A 20,850-nucleotide genomic window follows, 5' to 3' on the forward strand; every position below is an offset into this window, starting at 1 on the left:
CTTTCAGTTTCAAATTTTCTAAATAAATAAAAAAAAAAGATTTTAAAATTAGATTTTTTTTTTTAAAATATATTTTAAAAATGTTATTGAATCTCAGCATTCCGGTTCAAAGAAAGGATTTATTAAAATATATAAAGCCTTTTTCTTATGCATTCCCCCCTGCTATCACCATCCTGTGATATATTTATATTATCCCTGAAGGATTATTCTGATTATTCTGATCTACTGGGGGACAAATGTTAAATATAAAAATATGTTAAATATATAAATAATTGAAATAACATTTATGTGAAATAAAGAAGAACACACCCTCTATTCTTTCTTGCCCTAAATTATAGAAAACTACAGATATCAGGTGTAAAAAAAAATGGGAGAAATTAGGGTGCACATTTCGGACGTATTTCTGGAAATAAACTAACCCTATAAATAAAAATTAATAATAAAATTAATAATAATAATTGCTTGAAAATCATTATAATCTTGAAAATGTTTTTTTTTTGTACTATTTAAAAAAAAAAAAACCACTACAGAAGTTATCTATATGTCGCACAAAAAATATCAAATTTAGTCATATACCTGAACAAATAAAAAAGTTATTGTTGATTTGTAGTAAAAATGCTGAAATGTGTCGGCTCATGTCCTCACAAAGTCCTAAAGGGGTCATTACAGGTTAACTCCACCCAAAACTAAAATAATAGGGTTAAATTAGGTGTCTATCCAGTGAGTCTATCAAATCTTCTAACAAGATATCCTCGGGGGAGGGTCTTTGACAATCAATACAAGCCCCACCTGAGCAGGGTTGAGGGGCATTACAATCATTTGGGGGACTTGCCGGATGCATAAGTCCACCCCCAAAAAAAATTTTCTTGGATTTTGGTGGAGTTTGTCGTTAAGGGGTTAAGTCTCCCTGTATGGTCCTTCATAAAGTTTAGTGTCAGGAAGTCTGCTGTTCATGGGTAAAATGACCCCCCTCACCTATCCATAGTTCTCATAGGTTCCGGGAACATTTACATATATTTGTTTTCCTTTTTATATAAATCAAATTGCATTTTGGTTTCAATGGTGATTTAATATTGGCAGATGGTCAGTGCCCCTTCTCTGTTTCTTTTTGCTAGATGTAAATGTCAGTAGCTAGTTTTTATAATATATGAATAGATAACTACACAGTCCCACTCCCTTAGTATGCCACACTCCATTCTCAGTATCTGTTTTCATTCTACTTTTTTAGATTCAAGGGCATATGGGTTCCGGCTATAGATGTCACATTGTAGACCTAACCATCCTGAGTGCTTGATTTACTACTAACTTTCTTAAAATTATATTATACAATGTATTAGGTGTGTTGACTAAAAGCATTCTTTCTATTCTTCCTCCAGGAGAGATTGAGCGGTGTTCGTTTATCAAGTATCACTATTCCTCAGCCACCATCCCCAGGAACCTCACTTACAATATCACCAAGACCATCCGGCAAGATGAGTGGCACGCCCTTCGTAAGTACCCACTGGCTCCTTTCAACTGTTATAACATGTTGGCTTTGCCACAATGTGGATTGTATTTTCAGAAGAGTTCTGTGAATTAGGGCACTGAAAACCTGGTGACTTTTACGGGAAGTCCGGTTGTGATGTTGGTTGACTTTTCTGTTTGGCTTGGGGATTAATGGCACTTACTGTGAATTGCAGTCAACCCTGGTTCGAGCCCTTTGTCATTTAATTGTGAGCTGATTGGACAGGGACATTTTATAGTCTGCTACTTTGCAAATTATACTTAATAGAAAGAGAAAGAAAATATATATTTTTTTTTTGCTACAAGCTGTCTCAACTAAGATGGTGGAAATGTCACAACAATGATATATTAATCATAAAATAATTAGTTGTTCCTAAGTACTTATACCCTTGTTGGCATTAGTGGTGCACTTGCCACATGCATAGGTTAATCACTACTAATGGGGTAAAAAGGAAAGTGCATTAAATTAAATTGTGGTTTCTGGTATGTCTCTATCATTGACATTTTTCAACTATCCCAATCCCAACGCTGACCCCCTTAATGAGAATATATCAAGTTCTACCTCTGCCACTAGACAATGCTTAGTGCTGTTGTATTGTGAGAAGATCATCACACATAATTTCAACTAATAGGAGCATGTTGGGGGAAGTAAAGGGAGATTGTCGGACAGTGACAAAAACAATGATACTCTAGTGCATGTTAAGCTCTGCAAGCAGAATCTGTTACATCTTTATAGAAGTAAGAGAAAGCTCTGCAATATGATTGTTATTATGTATTCATAATGCATTTTTTAATTATATTATCATTTGACAAATACCAAAGGGAAAATATTGTTACTGCTCATTACCTTAAAACACAACTTACTATACAAAATTCTAAACGTAAAACCATTCACTCACACTCACAGTATCACACAATTATATCGACTGTAGAGACTAAACAGTCCCATCTGGTAGTCAATTAAGTGTTGTATCCACAAAGCGCTATATTAAATCTATATTTAGGTCCAAAATAAGAAACATTGCGGAGGAGGGAAGTTTCTTGCAAAATATTCCTGAGCCAGTAATCTTTTATTAAAGTTTCCAACATAAAATCATATAATGCACATTTTTTTAATGTGTTCATTTTTAAAGAAAATTTTGTTCAAAGACGACAGTTTAAAGAATAATTTTGTTTTGATTTCCAAAACATATTTTTTTTAGCGTGACTTTCATGACCCAGTTCAGTGGCTGAGAAACGCTGATAATTGGGTAAACAAAACATTTACTGAAATGTTTTGTTCATCGCGAGTTAGAACTTTCACAGTTGCAGTCTTTGCTACTGGAATCTTGTCACTTGCAGTGTTTAATTGTTACAGAATTAGGATTCCTGATGTAAATAAATTAGCTAGAAAGGAAATAATAATCTTTGACTTTAAAGTAGATTGGAAGCTTGCAGGCAGGGTCTTCTTACCTCTCTGTCTGTCAGTATTACCAAGTATTGTTTTATTACAGTGTTTGTTCACACTTATAAAGAGCTACGGAGTTTGCTGGCGCTATATATATAAATGTTGATGACGGATACCTGCATCTGCATTGCAATATTTATAGTGATTTTTTTGGCGAACTCGGCAGTCTCTGGTTGAAGATGGTATTCCGGGAATGGATCTGAGCATCATGTCCTATCCTGCAGCTTCTTCTTCAGCCAGGTACGTCATGCTGCTGATTTCACAGCCAATCCCGATAAATATTGCAACGTACCCGGTAGATTCGATCTGCTTCAATGAAACATTCAGTGTTTTTTATAGACTGAGAAAACAGATGAGATGGTTATCTGTAGCTCTTATAAGGTTCACTGAACAATTATATTATCCTAATTTATTTTTCATGTTAAAAACATGTTAATGAATACAATTTTCGCAGAACAATATTTTAATCAGTTCACGACATCACTATTATTCCTGTACAAGACACATCCAATTCCCCGACACTTGCCAGCTTGTTATTAAGGAAGTTTCAATTAGATTTCATTGTAACATTGAATCTGTACCGTTCTGGAAAGCGCCCCCCTCCCCCACCCCATTGTCCCCGTCCCCCATCTCGCCTTTACTCTTCTGTCTCATTTTATCTTTCCATCCCTCTGGCAAATGTACACATAATCCACCTGTCTAATGAACTGAACTCTCAGAAACAAACACTCTCTCACTTCTCTCCCCCCCCCCCCCGTCTCCTCGGGTCTCTCGCACTCAATATGGATTTTAAATCAGATGCACCGAACACCGTCCCCTCTGTTGGACTCCACAAGGGGCCAGTCACGTTTAATATCATTTAAGGTTTTCTCAGTTCATCGAGAGTTTAACTACTGATTTTAATATTAATCCGATTAATGGCTCAGACTTAAAATTAAATGAAAGATATAATTAAAGATATATCAATATATATATTATGTATAAATATATTTCTACTCCGTCATTATGTTAAGAAAGTTAAATAAAGGTATTTGTGGCCATAGTAAATACAATTATAATTATATTTTAATATTAGTTTTATGACCTTATATAAAATAAAATAAAATACACAGAGGTATAGGAAAAACTTGTAATAATGTTAATATAATAATACGGAATTGAAGAGGTGGACACATGTCCCATTAGATAAACAAGCGATAGTTTAATGAGAATATGTATTTTCACATGTGATAACAATCCATGTTGTGTACAGTTGCATACATGAATGCATAAATGACTTATGGAGCATGTATAGGACTTTTATTAATGCTTCTCCATTAAAAGAAGACTATCCCTATTTCTTTGACGTTTTGAAAGCGTACCACGTGACAGACGTAGAGACATTATAAATTTAAGTATACACGCCCCCAGAACGGCATCGCTGTTGGAGGATCTATCGGGAGATTGTCGGACAGATGGTCATGCGTACGTACACACTGCAGGATTGGAACGACGTTGTTCCATTGTTGAACAACATTTTCAGTTTGGTTTAAAAGTAAAATAAACCGATACGCTGAACGTTGGAACGGTGATAGCTCATCATTGGCGCGAACACACTGATGCGATATCGGGCTGAATGGTCGTTTGTCATTGGATTGGCCCGATAACTGGTTGAAAACTCTGTAGTTTGTACCCAGCCTTAAATATTGTGAATGGAAATTTTTCACCTAACACAAAAAGTTGTGCTGTTTAAATGTAGATTATTCTCGATTCAGGGTCTATTTTTAGGTGAATGTAAATTTCAAAATTCATAAATAGCTAACTAAAGGGTTTAGGCTGTAGATGTATTATGATAAAAAAGTATTCGCTTATATTACTTATATTAAATAGTACATTTACTGTTACTAAAGATTAACACCTTACTCGATTATTATTTTGGAATAGCTTAATGCATTTTATATTTATTTATTATGTTGCTGCAATTTTTATACTAGCCTTTTATTGGTTGTACAATTGAACAGTTTGGCGTTTGAGCCGCAAATGTTTATTTAAAAGCGTTTTTTTTAAATGACATATTATGTTGTTAACTTATCACCACTTAAAAAATAAATACTTACTGCATTTCTGCATAATTCCTCCTTTATAGTACACCCCTCATATGTGGGATTGAGACAGATTTTCTCATAAATTGGCCACATGTATATTTTTTTCATTTCTGAATGGCCAAATCATGGGAAATCACATCAAGATACAATAGACACACACATTTTATATTTATAGCCCTACAAGCTGTTATAATCAGATCATTCATCGAAAAATGTAGCAATTTCAACTTACACATTATAATTTTGAACCAACAGAGCAGAAAGACATTTTCGGTGTATGCACAGTGTACAATAGGACAGTCGCTGGATCATTGTCTATTAATCTCAGTAATGCAGCAACACAAACACATCAATTAGTTTGAACCTAGTCGTTTTAAAATTATAATTTTTCACTAAAAACAATTTGATCATTATCACCATCAACATCATCATCGTCATCATCATCGTCATCATCATTGTCATCATCATCATCATCATCATCATCATTGTCATCATCATCGTCATCATCATTGTCATCATCATCATCATCATTGTCATCATCATCGTCATTATCATCATTGTCATCATCATCATCATTGTCATCATCATCGTCATCATTGTCATCATCATCGTCATCATCATTGTCATCATCATCGTCATTATCATTGTCATCATCATCGTCATCATCATTGTCATCATCATCGTCATTATCATTGTCATCATCATCGTCATCATTGTCATCATCATCGTCATCATCATTGTCATCATCATCGTCATTATCATTGTCGTCATCATCATCATCATCATTGTCATCATCGTCATTATCATTGTCGTCATCATCATTGTCATCATCATCATTGTCATCATCAATGTCGTCATCCTCATCATCATTATCATCTCCGTCATCATCATCATCATTGTCATCATCATTGTCATAATCATCGTCATTATCATCTCCGTCATCATCATCATTGTCGTCATCATCATCGTCATTGTCCTCATCGTCATCATCATAATCATCATCTTCATCATCATCATCATCATCATCGCCATCATCATAATCATCATCTTCATCATCGTCATCATCATCTTCATCATTGCCATCATCATTATCATCGTCATCATCATTGTCATCATTGTCATCATCATCATTGTTGTCATCATCGTCATCATCATTATCATCAGCATCATCATCATGATCATCATTAACATCATTGTCGTCATCATCAGTGTCATCATCATCGTCATCGTTATCACCGCCATCGTCATTATTGTCATCATCTTCATCATCGTCATCATCATTATCATCGTCATCATCATCATTGCCACTATCATCATCATCATCATCAACATTGTCATCATCATCGTCGCCATCATCATTATCATCACTGTCATCATTATCATCATCGTCATCATCATTGTTGTCATCCTCATCATTATCATCATCGTCATTATCATCCATTTCATCGTTATCATAATTATTATCATTTATTTATAAGGCACCACAAAGTTTCTGTACATTGGGATTACAAAGGGTAAGATAAAAATACATAAAAGTAAATATAAAAAACAAATTGAGGGGATGTCCAAGCACCAAGTGCAGGGGTGTGATAGCACGCTTCCCTTCATTATGGCCACGCTCTCCACCAGGAAATGACGTTATTCGCATCATCGAGCAGCAGGGTCGTGATGACTCTAATTGTGTCAACAGGCCCCACCAACCGCCGTGCAATGACTCTATTGCATCCTTGCGCAGAAGTACAGAGCCTGATGATGCAAATTGAGTCATTATGCTCCGCCCACTTCACAGGCAAGAGAACCGGGTTCCCTGAGGCTGGCCTATACTTCTGGGAATCTCAGAGATATTTCGGGACAGTAGACAAGCATGGGCACCAGGCATGTTGGGGCAAGGGCTTAGTGGTTAGTATAATTGATTGACATGGTCATCTTCATTAGATCGTATTGATTCAATTGTCATTCACTCATTTATTGATATTTTTTTTAAAACAATTCAATAAGAAATAATCAGGTTGAATAACTAGACTGTAATGTGTGTTTGTACAGCTTTGTATAGAGAGGTATCCATTGGGAAGACAGACAAAATGAGTGTTTGATTTCCTTAGTAAACAGCTGCTCTGTTAATAGAAAAACCTGTAGAACTAAAACTTACCAAAACAGTCATTTGCTCCGTAGCGCATCTTTTATGCACAAAAACCTTCACAGATGAATCCTCCTGGAATGAGCTGCAGCTGCAGAATCTATTAAATGACCCCCTGATCTCACAGTCGGTGCCATTGATCCTTAAAAATTGCAGAACTATTTTGCTGAGGGAGCCAGCGCTGATTGGCAGCTGGGTACAGCTGGCGAGGGGTGGGGTGGGGGGGGGGGAGTTTACTTTCAGAGTGGAAGTGACAGCGCTGAACTGAATCTTTAGAAGCCTCTTTACGGAGTGGATTCCTGTCTAGACATTTGTTTACCGTTTTACGTGTATGATTTGTTCAGTCTTTTGGGGCTTCTCAATTTTTGTGAGTTTTTGTGCTTGAGGCGGTAGACATAGAAGCAGAGTAACTGTGTAACTCTTTATACTGAACTAATGCACCTGGTATGCAAAGAAGCTTGTGTACGCTTCAGTATTTGTCAAGAAGAGGGCATTGACCTAAAAAATGTAAACATGAATTTATTCATATTTTATATCACTTACTAATGTTTCACAGAAGGAAAATAAACTGTTTCTCTTTGCACAGGTAACCAGTTCTAGTGAAATGTTTGTACAAGAGATCCTCTAGACATCTCTGTACAGTGATTAGGAACTCTCTGAATTTATCCATACTTGCCAGGGGCCCGATTCATTAGTGATCTTAGGCCTGATTCATTAAGGATCTCAAATGGAGAGGATACTCATTTCAGTCGACTGGACAAAACTATGTTACAATGGAAGGGGTGCAAATAAGTGTTCTGTTTTACATATAAGTTAAATACTGCCTGTTTTTTCATGTAACACACAAATACTTGATAGCTTATTTGTACACTGAAATTTAAAGTTGATATTTGTGTGTTACATGAAAAAAAAGTCAGTATTTAACTTATGTGTAAAACAGAACACTTATTTGCACCCCTTCCATTGTAACATGGTTTTGTCCAGGAGACTGAAATGAGAATCCTCTTCATTTAAGAACCTTAATGAATCAGGCCACTTATCTTGTGCAAAAGTTAAGATGCTTATTTTTAAGAAGAAACGGGGAGATAAGAGTGAAGTTAAGATGGATTTTCATCTTAACTTAAGAAATTCTTCACTTACGCAGTGGATTTTGCTTCTTATCTCCCTTTTCTGAGCATGCACAGAGTGTATTTGCTTAAGATAAGCAAAAAACGGCAGATAAGATCACTAATGAATCAGGCTCCAGGTGTTGAGTGAGGGGGGTGTGCCTGAGTAAACTGCGCCATCGCAAACCTGCCCACCCGCGGCTCAAATGCCGCAAATCATGGCATTAGCAGGAGGTGTGGCCAGGATGGCGCGATTCACTGTGAAGGGTATCATCAAGCTCCGCCCCTATATGTTTCACCAGGGAAGTGATCAGGTTGGGGGGGGGGGGGCTCCTAGAAATTGGGAAGTCTCTTCGACATTCCGGGAAACTAGGCAGCTATGCGTATAATGAGGCAGCACCGCTTAGGGGGCAGATATATGGGGGAAAGACATAAGATGTATCTGCTCTACCATTCGCATACATCTGAATGCTTCAATCGACATAACTGGGCAGCGCGCCTAATTATAACTTAAGAGCACAATACACGTAATTAGATTTGTGTGACTGTGATACAAGGTCCTCACACGTACATTGTTTGAATTTTAATCAAACAATATAATCCCAGATCTTTTCATTGAAGGAATGGAACATACCTGCAACATCTACATTTGATATACTTGAGGTTTTGAGTGTGTGAAGAATATAGATGGTTTAATTATGCTTGTTCGATCTGCTCATGTGCGTAGTATGACTGCTGCAGCGTTACTATTAACCTTTATTTATCGGTCGCCGCATGAGGTCCGCAGCGCCGTGCAGAGGGCAAACAACAAGACAGTATAACAATACAGTACAGTAAACAAATAACACGGAAACTCTAAACACAGCTACTGGGGCACAAGGCTAAAACATAATATAAAAACATAATATTGAAACAGCATTAAATTCCTATCCATATGTCAACACCTAAATCAAGATTTTCCTTGCAGCAAATTGGGATAAAGCTACGTCCTTATAGCGTAATAAGAACTTATCCACCACTTTGTGGCACAGTGAACCAAAGTTGTTAAAACACCTTATGGAACATATAAGTATCGCAATCCCCCCAGTCTCACACGTGGGACTTGAACCCCTTGCTTAACTGCTCCATATTTGTCCTTCATATTCACACTTCAACCCCCTCACCTCACCCCGCATTTAACATATCAAGTTTTCCAAGTCCATTCTTGTCCTAGCTCACCAGCTCTCCCGCCCAAAAATCCCTGTAGAATGGTAAAATCATCATCATCATTTATTTATATAGCGCCACTAATTCCGCAGCGCTGTACAGAGAACTCACATTAGTCCCTGCCCCATTGGAGCTTACAGTCTAAATTCCCTAACATACACACAGACTATGGTCAATTTGTTAGTAGCCAATTAACCTACCAGTATGTTTTTGGAGTGTGGGAGGAAACCGGAGCACCCGGAAGAAAACCAAGCAAACACGGGGAGAACATACAAACTCCTCACAGATAAGGCCATTGTCGGGAATTGAACTTATGACCCCAGTGCTGTAAGGCAAATGTGTTATCCACTAAGCCACCGTGCTGTTCAAACTCTAAAAAACACAATTCACCCACCAAACTGAAGATGCCCAATAATACATCTCAGCCTATAGGTCTTCTGCTGTGAAGGAAAGCGGTCAGTAACAGCCTACGTCAGTAATTCAGCTAGCTCTATACCCACAAAGTCAATTGACAGCTACGTCTTTCCTTGTGAGCGTTTATTTAGTTAGGAGGAGATTACACCGCAGGCTATTAAAAAAAAACTAAAAAAAATAAGTGTCTTTATTTGTTTCTAAGCCTTTAATCCATTTACTTGGACTACAGTATCCACGTCTTTTATCCAGACAGAAATGATAATTAAAAAGTTTGTGATGATTTCCCAAGACTCCTGACTGCAGCCCTCTTGGTAGAGAGGAACTAGGCACAGGGTAACTTTACATACATTATTCACGTTTGTAAGTAGGGAGATAAGAGAAGGGGTTCTGAGGGGAAGTGAATTGGGATAAGGGAAGTTTTGTCCTACTGACCGTTCCAGAAAGACGTCTTTGCTGAGTTATGGTCTAATAGAGATATCAGAACTTATCAGACTTAGTAGGTTCAGATAGTGTTGACTGAAAGGATTTGGACAGTTCCAATCTCCTGTGATTATTACTGGTTTGTAAAATCCATATAATTTTAAGAAAACATTCTTTGATTCAAGTTTCAGAGAGACTGCAGGTGTTACTGTGAATCATGTACTTTGTGGTTTTGAACCTCCAAGCGCCAGAGAACGCAAGTGTCAGATGTGTTCAGCTGAAAATACTGCAGCACGTTGTCTGCATGCACAGTTGTGAAAGAATGAACCCGAAAATTGTGGGTACTTCGCATCTCTTTTGCCACAAATTTGTATCACCAGAACTTTGTACTTCTGTGAAATGGCGTCTTCCGCTGAAAAACTACATTTACGCAAAATATTTACGCAATTTCGCTCATCTCTAGGTCTAACTGAGCCTTGGCAGGACAGAAGTCACAACTGGGTAGTGAATTTGGAAGGATATAGCATGTTTAGGAAGGATAAGAATAGCCGTAAAGGGGGAGGGGTTTCTGTATATGTAAAAACCTGTCATAGATCTGCTCATTGGGCAGATATAAGGAATATAACCATATGGAGTTCTTGTGGGTTTATATAGATGGAGAAATAGACAATAATAAAGTTCTGATTAGGGTTTATTATAATACACTTAACATAACTGATTGTACTGAAGTTCAATTTTTACTGCAAGTTCAAAGGGCATTATATTTTTTTTGAGGGGGGCAGAAAGAGAGGGCTAGAGAAAAAATAAGGGGCAGAAAGAGAGGGCTACAGAAAAACTAGGGGGCAGAAAGAGAGGGCTACAGTAAAACAAGGGGGCAGAAAGAGAGGGCTACAGAAAAACGAGGGGGCAGAAAGATAGGGCTACAGAAAAACGAGGGGGCAGAAAGAGAGGGCTACAGAAAAACAAGGGGGCAGAAAGAGAGGGCTACAGAAAAACGAGGGGGCAGAAAGAGAGGGCTACAGTAAAACAAGGGAGGCAGAAAGAGAGGGCTACAGAAAAATGAAGGGGCAGGAAGAGAGGGCTACAGAAAAATGAGGTGGCAGAAAGTGAGGGCTACAGAAAAATGAGGGGGCAGAAAGTGAGGGCTACAGAAAAATGAGGGGGCAGAAAGTGAGGGCTACAGAAAAATGAGGGGGCAGAAAGAGAGGGCTACAGAAAAATGACGGGGCAGAAAGAGATGAGTCCCGGCACCTTTTTTCTGAGAAACTCAGGACTTTGATTGTTGGCACATCCTTAGCACGCCCTCACTGTACATGGCCAACGTTAATCCGCCACTTCCCTCCCCTTGTTCCGCCACTCAAGATGCAGGAAATTGTAAGTTTAATTTGCATTCAGACATAAATTTCTTGCGATTGTGTTCACTGGCATACAGTCCGTTTCTGAGTATTTGCAGAGCTATTTCACGCAAGATATGGCGCAAACGGACTTATATCCAAACATGAATCAGGCCCAATATGTAATGTATAGGTGAGGAGACATTTAAGGAATAGTGATCACAACTTGGTAACATTTTATTTGAGTTTCAATAATATGTTCTGTAAGGAAGCTTCACAAAGTATGAATTTTTGAAGGGCAAAGTTTAATCCGCTCAGAGAAGCATTGAAGCTCACAGGCTGGGAAAATGCACTCATAAATAAAAGCACAGAGACCAAATATTTTAAATAACGGCAACAACATTTCTAGGAATAAAAGGCAATCGTGTTTAAAAAAAGAACTGGATGTGATACAGGAAACAAAATGAACGTTTAAATTGTTAAAAGTAAAAATACATCCTGGAAGCACAAGGAATGTAGCAAAATATATAAAAAAGCAAATCAGATTAAGATCTGATTATTAATGTTTTGTAGAAAACAATATGATAACAGTGTGGTTTTTATTATCTAACAAAAAGGTTAGTTTTATGACTGGATACGTTTCTAACTGGAGCTTGGAAGAATTTAAGTCATTGATTATGTTTCTGTGAAAGAGTTTGATACTGACCCATATAACAGTCTGGTATAGCAGACAAGAGAACTAGGTCTGTGCTGTGGTTTAAAGGACAGAAGACAAAGGTTGGTTGTAAATGAGACATAATCAGACTGTACTAAACGTTATTAGTTGTGCACCACAGGGATCGGTATTTGGACCTCTTCTTGTCCATCTTTTTATTAATGGCCTTGTAGATGGCCTAGAAAATAAAGTGCCAATATTTGCTGATGACCCTGTGCTAGAAAACAATAGTAACTTGCAACAGAAAAATGTCGGTGAAAATAGCAAACTAGGCTGTGAAATGTCAGATAAAATGTAATGATAAATGAAGGATTATGCACATAAGCAGTGGTAATAACTATACTATGTTCACATTAATTGGAACATGATTGGGGAAAATGGAGATGACAGAGGACTTTGGAATACTAGTTGATAGACAGCAGACTTGTAGCTCTCAGAGTCAGGCAGTGGCTGCAAAAGGAAAGAATCCTAGGATGCATAAATAGGGAGGACAATTTATGTGACGCAAGCATTGTATTACCATTGTATAAGTCTAGACTAGATGACATCTTGAATATGGGTACAGTTTTGGGCAACACACTGCAAGAAGGACCTAGGAGAATTGGAGAGGGTTCAGAGATGGCCAACCTCATTAATAAAATGAATTGAAGGGTTACATGTTAAGGAGTAGCTAGAAAAACTATGTTAGTTTACTTTAGAAAAGAGGTGCTTCAGAGGAGACCTAATAAATATGTATAAATATATTCAAGGTCAATACAGAGGACCTGTGATGCATTTTGAATAAAATAAAGTATTTTTCAACAACTGCATAGGAAAGGGTTCTTTACTGTAAGGGTGTTTAAGCTGTTGAATTCCTTATCCCACCAGCTGACATTAAAAAAGGATCGGATGTCTCTCTTACAAAAATGATACCTGTAGTTTTAAGTGGTACAAAATTGGCGAGTGTGGCACTGGGAGTTTCGTTTTTGGTTTTCGTTTCTGGTAACACAATCAGAATTTAGGAAAGGAAACCGTACTGTAATGTAAGTTTGTAATACTAATTTGTAATACTAATTGGTGTATTTATAAAACTCAATCTGGTGGCTGGAGATGTAATTATAGGAAAGATTCTAAAAGTGATCAATGAATGCGGGAAACTGAAGAGGCGCGCTGCAAATGCTGCTCGTTTGTGTCCCCTATTTTGTCCCCTATTTTCGTGCAGTTGCCCTCCTGATGGGAGTAGCTGGGACAAGGGCAGTTTTCGGGGTATCATTGCTGAACGTGTGCTATCATGCAATGTACTTACTCCCGTCGTCACTAATTCACCGTGCTTCACATACAGTGACCGGTCTGTATCCCACCCCACGCCAGGGGCTGGCTGGCAAATTTTAGCCCAGGAGGGGGGGGGGGGGGGGGGTGTGCAAGACTCGGCTCAGCAGCCTACTAGGAACATTTTGAAGGAAAAAAGAACACTGGTAGTCCAGTGACTCAGCACAAAATAGCCCACTAAGGGCCCAGCCCGGGGGGCATTATGTCCCTCTGACCCCCTCATATAATTATAAGGTGCAAAGTGACACTTCATAGTGGGGGTACTGGGGGCGATATTTAGATATGTGAGGGGTCGCTGTGCTTATGGGCACTGATTCAATATTGTGGGCAATAAAGCCCCTCTTTATATACATAACCAACTCCTATAATATCCAAAGCAAACACCAAGAACTACAGCGATAATCAGCTGGGAAAGGTCCTAAACTCTTGTTTACTCCTTTGCAAAAACAAAAAGCAGTTTCATTAACTCTCATTGACTCACTCGATTCTCACTCTTGAGAGATCAGTAACCCTCACGTCTCCTTCTACTGCACCTCCTGTCCTGTCCTTCAGCGGTCTCCCCATGGTCTAGCTGTGTGTGTCTGCTGGGGTCTGAGGAAGGCAAATCAATAAGAAGATATCACATACTGACAGGAGCTGTACTGTGAGCCTGGCATGCTGAATGCAGCCTGTGAATAATTCAGGACAGCCCCAGTCATTGTATTCCGTGGTGCAAGCTTGAGGTCATTAATGTTTCACAGACGACCTTAGCAGTGAGCTGCCCCCGGGGTATTTATCTCATGCCTGGAATCATATATCTCCTGTTTACGTGTGGGCACAGTGTACTTGTCATGACAAGTTACCTCCACCTCCATAATAAACACTATTTTCTAACCTGGAAACTATCGCCATTTTTCTGAATTAAGATGTCACATGATGAGATAAAATAAATCCCCTGAAATGGGAACGCCACTTGATTTTAAAAAAAAATAAATCAAATTGATATATTCAAATTGCTAACATAATCACCCTCAAATTCTTTTCATTAACTTTTTTCCAGCTTCACTCTGCTGGTAAAATAAGTATATGACATTTGCAACACATCTACTTGTGAGCGTGAGATTTCTGCTAACATAAATCCATTTAGTTTGTAATGATAGGAGTCTGGACTCTCCTCCCTGCCCTGGTACAGGCAGCCACCGCGATTATTAGTTTGTTTCTACTTTGTTGTAACAATGTTACTACAAACTCTGAGCTACAGTTATTGATGCAGAGAAGATGGTCATTTTAAAGCGGGTCCCCCTTCCAAGTACTCTAATTTACATGGAAGGGGGCCGGAAGCATTCCTGATCATTTTTGTTCCATCTGGAATCCAAACCCCACCACAGGGCACAATGTGTGTTTCCTAAATAACCCTTTGTGACTTGGCAAAGTGACATAGACAGTCATGGCGCTAGATTTACTAAGAATCGAGTCTGGTGGGGGTTTGAAACCGCCACCCATCACCGGCGGTTTAGTGATCCAAACCGCTGCATTTACTATAGGGCGGCTTGAGGCTTCAATTTAAAATGACTGGCGATGTGTGGCGGATGGAAAAAGCTAAACCGCCGGCGGTGTGGATGAAACCACCATCAAAACCGCCATCCAAAAAACAGGACAGGACAGTTTTAATACCTTGTTCACAATGGCTGGATAGCTAAACGTGCTGTTTGAACTATTTTGCCATTCTGAACATAAGAGAAAGCACCATTGACATTTAAATTATGTTGGCAATCATTAGTTATTGATTAGGGGGCAAAGTTAATTAAATATTAACTTATGAGGGTAAAAAAAAATGTCTATGTTAAGGGGATAAAATTATTTAATTATTATATTATTCGAACAATATGTACTGATAAATTGTGCAACATGAATAATTATATCCACCATTAACAGTCAATTAATAATATTATATATTCACACTTAATATAATGCTATAATAGTGTCACTTTAAAAAAATATAAAAAAAAAAATTCTCTCATGAGTTAATATTAAATTTATTTTGTTCCGTTATCAATAAATAATGATTTTCCAAATAACTAAAATGTCAATGGTGCTTTCTCTTATGTTCTGAATGGCAAAATAGCTCGAACAGCAGCTCTTTGATCAATCTCGCCACTCACAACCACCTCTTTCATTTTGGCCGTTTGGGTGGCTTAGTAGATCCAGCTGGTTGTATGTTCATCATTGTTAAAATCGGGGTGGCGGTTTGTAAATTGGTGGTTTTGAAAAATGTACATTCTGGCCGTTTTAATGGCGGTTTGAGCTTTAGTAAATCCGGCGGTTTCAAAGCTGCCGGAAAAATAGAAAAATAGAAAAATAGACGAAAAGCGGCGTTTGAGCAAATCGCCGTTTAGTAAATCTAACCCTTTTTTGGGGGGGTGGGTTAAAGCACAATTTTCTATAAAAAGACATATTTAGTAAAACAAAGAAGTTGGGATGAAATAAAGCACTCAATTAATTAAATACAATGGGCAGCAAATATATACAAAGACAATATAAGGACACAGTGGCTAATATATACTGGTTTATAGTTAAAAGGTTTTTCCACCAACGGATGGCTAATTTATTGGTTATGCTCTCTGAACACAATTATATCCAATGCAGGCAGCTCATTAGTGACAATAAACAGATCAGCAGTAAATACCGGCATACCTCCCTTATATACCCAGGCAAAATTGAGACAAAATAGGCCCAGTTTCTGATCCGGAAAAGCTACAAACGGGCTCTAATCCGCTCAACCACACCCACTTTATGGTGAAGCCCCACCTACTTACTCATAAGCCCCGTCCAAATGGGGACTGTCCTGCTACTGTTTGGGCAGTTAGAAATTATGCACCGAGCTGAGGAAGAACGAAAAGAAAAACTTAGTATATTGTACAAATTGCAAAAGTTAAAGTTATCTGAAGGTAAAAAAAACCTCTTACAGTAATAAAAAGGTGATACAAGGGTCAGAGGAGCAATCTCATATATATATATATATATATATATATTTCACACACATATATATATACACACACACGTGTACAATTAATTATTTTTTTCTTTTAAGCATGCATTCATTTTTCTTAACTATGCTCCTACAAACCATGATGTCCTTTTCATATGTTCTCTGATTGGCAACCAGAAGTGGCTACTACACAGGCTGACATCTCTCCCAGTGTCATGTGACAGCAGGCGGGAAGAAGGAAGATGTCACAGTGCAAATAGAGCTCAGAGGGTTGTTCCAAAGCCTCTCTGCTCACTACATCTTGTGCCATGTGACTGTGGTTGCCATGGTATTCCAGAATCATAAATCATTAAGAGCAGCCTGAAGAAAAAAACAAAAATGAAAATGATAAATTCTAAAATTCTTCTGCTAGCCTGCCACAGTGACTTGTTAAAACAGACATCGGATTTTTTCATAGGATTGCTGCTTTAAAATTCAAAACTTAACCAAAATAGCAGACAATAAATACGGGCCAAGCATGTAATATCCACTCTCTTGCCATTGCATGATAATCTTGTACCTCAGTGCTGCAAAGTGTCTCCAGAATAGGAGGGGGGGGGGGGCGTTAATGTCTTCTAATTTATGGCTTTAATGGTAAAATACTACCGCTGAGTGCAATTGCTTTGTTAAGCATTGATAACACTGCATAAAATGTTTGTATGACAATGGTTCCCAATTTCCTGCATCTTCTGCAGAACAGTATTTTCTGAGTGACAGCTGAATAGAAATCCATTATGTTGTGTACGGCTGGCATCAGTCTGCATCCAGGATGGCTCGAAGCGGATGGACTGTCACTGCATCTGCGTGTTGTGTTTGGGTAATCGTATGAATGTATGCATGAGGCTCCCGTGACCTCCAGTTACAATCTGAGTTAGCAGAAAACTGGAGATCGTGCTGCAGAAATTTCCTGCTATGATGTCTGGTGGTTGTAAGAATTTGCCATCTGTCCACTTCAATGAGATTGCAAACTGGTTTTTCATTTTCATTTTTCAATAATATCATTATATTGCCATACAGAATGAGAATCATGAATTTAAAATATGTAGCTGAAAAGTAATAGACATTTTCCAATTATTCTCATATTATTATTATTATTATTATTATAGAAGATGTGTAATGCGCCACATTGCTCCACTGCGCCGTACAGTAGGGAAAAGAGAGACATACAAGGAAGTGAAAATGAATGCAGACATAAAAACAAAGGGTACGGAGGACCCTGCTCATTTGTGAGCTTCAGGGCCTTAACTATGGCTGTGCAAGAGGGGCGACGTTGAAGGGGAGTGCGCTTTATGAATGTTTTAGGTTCATTTGTTTAAAATTGAAGACTGGGGGGGAAGTTATACAAATACAAAATACAGCTCTGGTGAACTTACATTCGAAGTAGAAGAGGGCACAGCTGAAAGAAGATGAGCAGATGTGGCTCAGAGTGAAGATTGGTGCATTAGTGTGAATAGTATTATCGACAATAAGGTAAGCAATAAAAAAAAAAAAAAAAGAAGGGCTTTTAGAGAGCGTTTAAAGATTTGAAGGCTGTGGGAAAGTATGATAGAGCCTGGTAGGGAGTTCCATAAGCGGGGAGCAGCACGGGAGAAGTCTTGTAGGCAGGAGTGAGAGGTGGTTAGAGAGACAAGACAAGGCGCAGGTCAGAGGTAGATCTAAGAGGGCGGGAGGGAGAGTATTTTGATATGAGGTTTGAGATGTATGAAGGGGTGATGTTGCTGAGGGCTTTGTAGGTAAGGGAGAGTAGTTTATATTGGATTCTGAAAGACACGGAAAGTCAGCGTAGAGATTTGCAAAATGGTGCAGCAGATGTGGAGCGGCGAGAGAGGAAGCGCATATCAAAAGTGTTGGTGAAAAGTGTTTAGTAAAATGTCATGATCCTTCCTTGGTTGTTCCGACAGCTTTATTTTCTCAGGAAAATAATTTATTCATTTTATCCTCCGCTTCAATGTTAGCTGCTAGATTTCTTATAAGCCAGTGGCCCGTCGCTGAATAAATAAACTGCCTTTTCAAGCAAAAACATCTACCTTGTGCTTTTGTAAAACTTTTTTATCTTCCATCCATTTCTGCTCGTTTACTCTCCCTTTTTAAAATAATATAAAAACAACACTCCAGGGCCGGGTGACAGCTCTGCTGTGAGAGATAGATAGGATACTCTTTAATGTTTTCACAGCCGTTCTTGCAAGCGTCCCGCAGGCCATATTTAAAGGATTTCCCTGTGTGAGAGGAATCGAACTAAAACCCAACTGACTGAATTAGATTATTCATAGTTAAGAGAAGTGTATAACATAAATGCCAGCTCAGCCGGAGCCTGTAAGACGCTCTAGCATATTGTCTCAATCTTCGGCCTCCCGACCGTCATCATAACTCTTCCAGTTGGTAGAGATGAGAGAGACTCCTCCCTCTATGTCATTGGTCAGTAGATAAGTGTTGGTGACAGAGCAGCTCTTATTCTATTGGCTGATCACTATGGCTCTGCTCTTTTGGCTTTCCCTTCCCACACTCTGATTGGCTGTAGGAGTTCAGTGAATACTTGGAAGACAGGAGGCATGAATGGATGTAAGTATTATCACTGGGCCACCAGAAAAACAGATGGGACAATGAGCCGTCATGGAACAGACTATATATTGTACATTGGGCCAACAGGAATTGTACTATGCATGATACAATCGGGGAATGGGTTCTGTGTGGTACATTGACAACTGCGCACACCAATTATTTAGGGTTAGTCTCTGCTTTATACACTGGCCACACCTCCTCTGCATAAACCACACCCCAAACCAATTAATCCATGGCCACGAATCCCCTTCTGGAACATATGTTGAGCTGAAAAATCAAAGTAATTTGTGGGGAACTTTCAAGGACAAGCATAGGATATTGACGGGGTGGGTTCAACATATATCTTTCAGCAAAATATTTTATGGATGAAGATAGTCTACCAATACGACAAAAACAGTATATGTAGCAAAAATATCTACATTCTGCTCAAGAAAAGGCTAAGAATAACTCACCTTTACAAAAAGCAGCAAGTGCGGCAGAAATGGTGGTCCAGCCGGATTTCTTCATACTCTACTGAAATGACCGCATGCACAGGCCAATCGCGATCCTCGACCAACTGAATTTGTGGACATGTCAGTTAATGATTTAAACATTCTAGGGCATCGACTTCGTTTAGCATCCACATATGTTCCAATGTCAAGCCAATGTGCCAACAATATAAGCACGTGTGAAGCCAGTATACTGAATACAGCTCTTTATTTATTATTAAAACAGGAATAAAATAAGCCATAATGGGTCCACATTAACCATCACGAACATGTTTGTAATATAGATTCTGTAGTGTTGCTAAATCCGGGTAAAGTGCTCCGGGACATAGGAGAGAATGGCTGAACTAATAAATGAGAGCTTGTTTGCATATTACTCACATCAAGTCATACTTGTCCACTCTCCCGGAATTTCAGAGAGACTTCCAAATTCTGGGTAGGACTTCTCCCGCATCCTGCCTACTTCAGGGTGAAGTGAGCGCAATGGGGGTCTCCGTGATGCAATACGTCATGAAATGCGTGTATATATATATATATATATAATAATACCAGGGAGTAAGCAGGAGCAAGGTCAAACAAAGCTGGGGTCTGGGTCACAAGAGGAATTTGCAAATCGTAGGAACAAGCAGGAGTCAACTACCAGAAAGCAAGTCAGGATCACAACACAGGAGTTTTCACAGGGAGACCAGCAGCAGTGACCATTCATGAACTGGCCCAGTTTGCAGTTCATGCTTAAGGGGAAAATGACATCTGAGAAGCGAAAATGTTTCATTTATGTCTAGTTTTATCCCAAACAACACACGAGAAAAGCAAAAGTGAGGACGGGGAGTGGATTACAGAGAAGTTTAGTAAGTGAAGTAATTAAGTTGATCTGGATACAGCCCAGACTACTGTAGCTCAAAGCTTTAAAATCCCTTCAAAATGGATGTTATTGTAAAATGACAATAGGTAGAGTGTATAGTCAATGTTAATATGAGAATAACGTAATTCATAATGTTATTCTTTTCAGATATAATGACTTTATGATTTAGTTGGTTAGTCTAACACAGTGATACCTGATACACTTCAGGGGCCCCATGGGCGTCCAAATAACCTTTGAAAGGACTGCACATTACCCTCATATCT

At 38.6% G+C, this 20,850-nt stretch overlaps 1 protein-coding gene across 1 annotated transcript in view; it reads left to right on the top strand.

The window, feature by feature from the left end:
• Positions 1-20,850, top strand: part of TMEM178B (transmembrane protein 178B) — a 321,902-nt gene that overhangs the window by 145,433 nt on the left and 155,619 nt on the right. Inside the window, exon 3 of the mRNA XM_075210358.1 lies at positions 1,377-1,490. Within this exon, the coding sequence (XP_075066459.1) occupies positions 1,377-1,490 (114 nt within the window). The remainder of the gene's footprint in view (positions 1-1,376; positions 1,491-20,850) is intronic.

This window comes from Mixophyes fleayi, chromosome 4 (genome assembly GCF_038048845.1).
Source record: "Mixophyes fleayi isolate aMixFle1 chromosome 4, aMixFle1.hap1, whole genome shotgun sequence".
Lineage (NCBI taxonomy): Eukaryota > Metazoa > Chordata > Amphibia > Anura > Limnodynastidae > Mixophyes > Mixophyes fleayi.